At 42.2% G+C, this 4,417-nt stretch overlaps 1 protein-coding gene and 1 pseudogene across 1 annotated transcript in view; one reads left to right on the plus strand and one right to left on the minus strand.

Annotated features, from left to right (window-relative positions):
- Abcc1 (ATP binding cassette subfamily C member 1) overlaps positions 1–4,417 on the plus strand; it is a 164,143-nt gene that overhangs the window by 84,182 nt on the left and 75,544 nt on the right. The window contains exon 6 of the mRNA XM_013347480.2: positions 2,930–2,991. Coding sequence (XP_013202934.1) covers positions 2,930–2,991 — 62 coding nt within the window. The remainder of the gene's footprint in view (positions 1–2,929; positions 2,992–4,417) is intronic.
- The window catches only part of LOC113456308, a 1,897-nt pseudogene continuing 899 nt past the window's right edge, over positions 3,420–4,417 (minus strand).

Raw genomic sequence — 4,417 nt, forward strand, 5'->3', positions numbered from 1 at the left:
GTTTTTTATTATTATTGATTTTCAAGACAGGGTAATTGTTTTTATTTATTTAATTGTTTTCCACTCCCATTCCTTCTTCCCCTCCTCCCCTCTACTTTCCCCCCTTGCCCTCCATGCTCCAAATTTACTCCAGAGATCTTGTCTTTTTCTCCTTTCTAAGTTGATCCATGTATGTCTCTCTTAGGGTCCTCTTTGTTGTCTTGGGTCTTTGTGGTTGTGGCCTGTAGGCTGGTTATTCTTTGCTTTAAGTCTGATATCCACTTATGTTTGTCTTTCTGGGTCTGGGTTACTTCACTCAGTGTGTTTTTTCTAGTTCTATCCATTTGCTTGCGAATTGCAAGATGTCATTATTTTTTATGACTGAGTAGTACTCCATTGTGTAAATGTACCATATTTTCTATATCCATTCTTCAGTTGCCGGGCATCTGGGTTGTTTCCAGGTTCTGGCTATGACAAACAGTGATGCTATGAACATGGTTGAGCACATGTCCTTGTGATATGATTGAGCTTCCTTTGGGTATATGCCCCAATGTGGTATTGCTGGGTCTTGAGGTAGATTGGTTACTAATTTTCTTAGAAACCACCATACTGATTTCCAAAGTGGGTATACAAATTTGCACTCCCACTGTAGTAATAGGAGCGGCGGGGCTGCGTCCCCAGCACCCTGCTGCCCGCAAGGCTAGCTTTACCCGAAATAATTACACAGAAACTGTATTCATTTAAACACTGCTTGGCCCTTTAGCTCTAGTCCTTACTGGCTAATTCTGATATACCGATCAACCCATCTCTAATAATCTGTGAGCACCGGTCTTACTGGGAAGATTCTAGCCTACGTCCATCCTGGGTTGGAGCTTCATCGCGTGTGTCTGCCTGGGAGCCGGGAGCATGGTGTCTCTGCTCCAGACAGCAGAGCTGTCGAGTCTGAGCTCACTTCCTCTTCCTCCCAGCATTCTGTTCTGTTTACTCCTTCCACCTATGTTTTAACCTATGAGGGCCAAGCAGTTTCTGTATTGCTTAACCAATGAAATCAACAGATTGATATATGACACTCCCACATCATCCCACCAGTAATGAATGAGTGTTCCCCTTATTCTACATCTTTTCCAGCATAATCATGAGTGTTTTTGATCTTGGCCATTCCGACAGATGTGAAATGGAATCTTAGAGTTGTTTTGATCTGCATTTCTCTGATGGCTGAGGATGTTGAACATTTCCTTAAGTGTCTTTCATCCATTTGAGATTCATCTGTTGGGAGTTTTCTATTTAGATCTACACCCCAATTTTTTAATTGGATTATTTTGTATTTTGGTGTCCAGTTTCTTGAGTTCTTTGTTTATTTTGGAGATCAGTCTTCTGTCCTATGTAGGGTTGGTGAAGGTCTTTTCCCATTCTGAAGGCTGCCATTTTGTCTTGTTGACTGTGTCCTTTGCTTTACAGAAGCTCTCTGTTTCAGAAGGTCTTATTTATTAATTATTGCTCTCAATGATTATGCTATTAGAGTTATATTTTTGAAGTGGTCTCTTGTGCTAATATGTTCAAGTGTACTTCCCACTTTCTCTTCTATGAGGTTCAGTGTCAGGTTTTATGTATGTTGAGGTCTTTGATCCATTTGGACTTGAGTTTTGTGCATGGTGATAGATATGGGTCTATTTTTATTCTTCTGCATGTCAACATTCGGTTATGCTAGCAATGTTTGTTGAAGATGCTTTCTTTTTTTCATTTTATAATTTTAGCTTCTTAGGCAAAAATCAGGTGTTCATAGGTGTGTGGGTTGATTTCTAGGTCGATTCGATTCCATTGGTCCTCCTGTCTGTTTTTATGCCAATAAAAAGCTGTTTTCATAACTGTAGTTCTGTAGTAGAATTTGAAGTCAGGGATTGTGATGCTTCCATTTGTTCCTTTATTGTTCAGGATGTTTATTTATATTTATGTATGTTTCTTGGCACATGGTAACTGCTCAGGTAAGTATCAGGAAGTGGGTGAACAAGGTAATAAGACAGTGTTCAGAGAGTCTACAGGGCCATAACACAGTAAAATCTGGACTGAGAGTGTAGCTTAGAGAAGAACACTTGCCTACCAATGCCACACAAAAGTATACACCTCTTTGTAAAGAGTGCCTGGTGCATAGTAGATGCTTAATAAAAAGTTGCTCAGTAAAAGGATGTGTAAAGTGGGAACAATGATAATAGCCCCACCTCACAAAGTTGAGGTGGGAATGAAGGAAGGGATGGTCCATAGTACTTTATAGAGTGCCCAGCACATAGTAGGTGATCATAAAATACTTGTTGAATGGATGAATGAAGTGGGGCCAATGTTACAAAAGATCATGGAGGAGGGGGCCGCTTGTTTGTCCCAGCCGCCCAGAACCACACAGAAACTATATTAATTAAATCACTGCTTGGCCCATTAGCTCTAACTTCTTAATGGCTAACTCTTACATCTTAGTTTAACCCATTTCTATTAATCTGTGTATCACCACGAGGTCGTGGTTTAGTCGTGGTTTACCAGCAAAGATTCAGCGTGGCAGATCCATGGCATCTCCTGTCTCCACCCTTCTTTCTCCCAGCATTCAGTCCAGTTTCCCCCGCCTACCTAAGTTCTGCCCTATCAACAGGCCAAGGCAGTTTCTTTATTCATTAGTGGTAATCACAGCATACAGAGAGGACTCCAACATCAGGTTGCTATGGAGATGTAGGTTGAGATAGGTTTGTATAATATTGTGTTGTGCTTACATAGTAGGTACTCAGGAAACATTTGTTGGGTAAAACTGGAAGGATGAACTCTGCCTCAGGAGAGCAGCCCATGTGGGGTGCAGAAGTGTGAGGGCCATGGCTCTTCGAAGGAAGGATGGTCAGTGCTGCCTAACTTTCCCAGGTCTGGAAAGTTAAGTTTGGATTTTTCTTATCCTCCTGTGCTTTCTGTCTCCTAGAATCCGTGCCCAGAATCCAGTGCCTCTTTCCTTTCCAGGATTACTTTCTGGTGGATTACAGGGTAAGGCCCCTCCTGATGGGGTAGGTAGTGGTACATGAGTGCAGTGGGTGAATAAATGCTTCTACACAGCCCAGCTCCCTGTTGTTCCCTCGCAAACTGTCTGCAAGGTCACCAACTAGCCTCCAGTTTTATGAACTCCAGTGTGATAAGTACATGGGCTATGAGGCTTGCCTTTGGGTTGAAGTGTTTTATAACTATTTAATGTGGTATCCAGCAGGCTTGGTTCCAGAAAAGCATGCAAATACTACACTTTCTGATCGATGCTCAGCCCTCCATATAAAGCAGAGTAATGTGCATTTAACCACAGCTGCCTTGTATTCTGAAATATCTCTAGATGCTGCATGACCCTAATGCAGTCTAAATAACTGACATACTCTTCTGCATAAGGAATTACACAAAACAAAGCTTTTCTTTCTTTTTTTTTTATTTGAAAATTTAAAAATTCCTTATTTTTTTTTTTATTCCTGGTACCACTACCACAATTTACAGGGCAATATACCTGATGTAGTGAAAAGAAAAAGAAAGACAAAGCTACAACAGATAAAAGACCTCAGGAATGTACATCTAATTGACATTACATTGCATTAATCAATAGCTGCACTTTTTGCAAACTGTGGCTCTGACAGTCCTGAACAAGAAGGGCCTCCTGCTTAAGCTACGGTAACTTTTCTGACTATGGATCATCGCTCCTTCTGTGGCAGACTTTTACAGTTCCTCTAATGCATTTAGGACGACTGTCTCAAAGTAACCTGCAGCTTTCCTGACAACTCCTCGCTCTCTCTCCTGCTAAGAACTGTAGCCCTTTTCTGCTGTTCTTTTAAAATCTTCTACCATATCCACCACTTCCACCACTACCATAGGGACTGCCTGAGCTTCTTCCACCAAAACTGCCCCCTCTCATGGGTCCATAATTTGATTGCTGTTGTCCACTATAATTTCCAAAGTTATTATAGTTCCCACCACCATAGTTACCTCCACCAAAATTTCCTCCTTCATTGTAACCGTCACATCCTCCTCCTCCTCCACCATATCCACCACCTTGGTTTCCATAGCCTGGTTCACCACCACCATAGCCTCCTCTACTGCTGTGACCAGGACCACCACCATAGTTGCCACCATGACCACCTCCATAACTACCCCTGCTGCCACCTCCTCCACCACCATAGCCTCCTCTTCCACCAAAGTTTCCACCACGACCAAAATTACCTCCACCACCTTCAAAGTTCCCTCCACGACCCATAAAATTGCCAGTTCCACCTCCACGGCCTCTCTGTGGTCCAGCAGACTGCATCTCTTGTTTAGAAAGGGCCCTTTTCACTTCACAATTATGCCCATTAATAGTGTGGTATTTCTGAACAACAATTTTATCAACTGTGTCGTGGTCATCAAAAGTCACAAAAGCAAATCCTCTCTTTTTCCCACTCTG

This window comes from Microtus ochrogaster, chromosome 7, assembly GCF_000317375.1.
Source record: "Microtus ochrogaster isolate Prairie Vole_2 chromosome 7, MicOch1.0, whole genome shotgun sequence".
NCBI lineage: Eukaryota > Metazoa > Chordata > Mammalia > Rodentia > Cricetidae > Microtus > Microtus ochrogaster.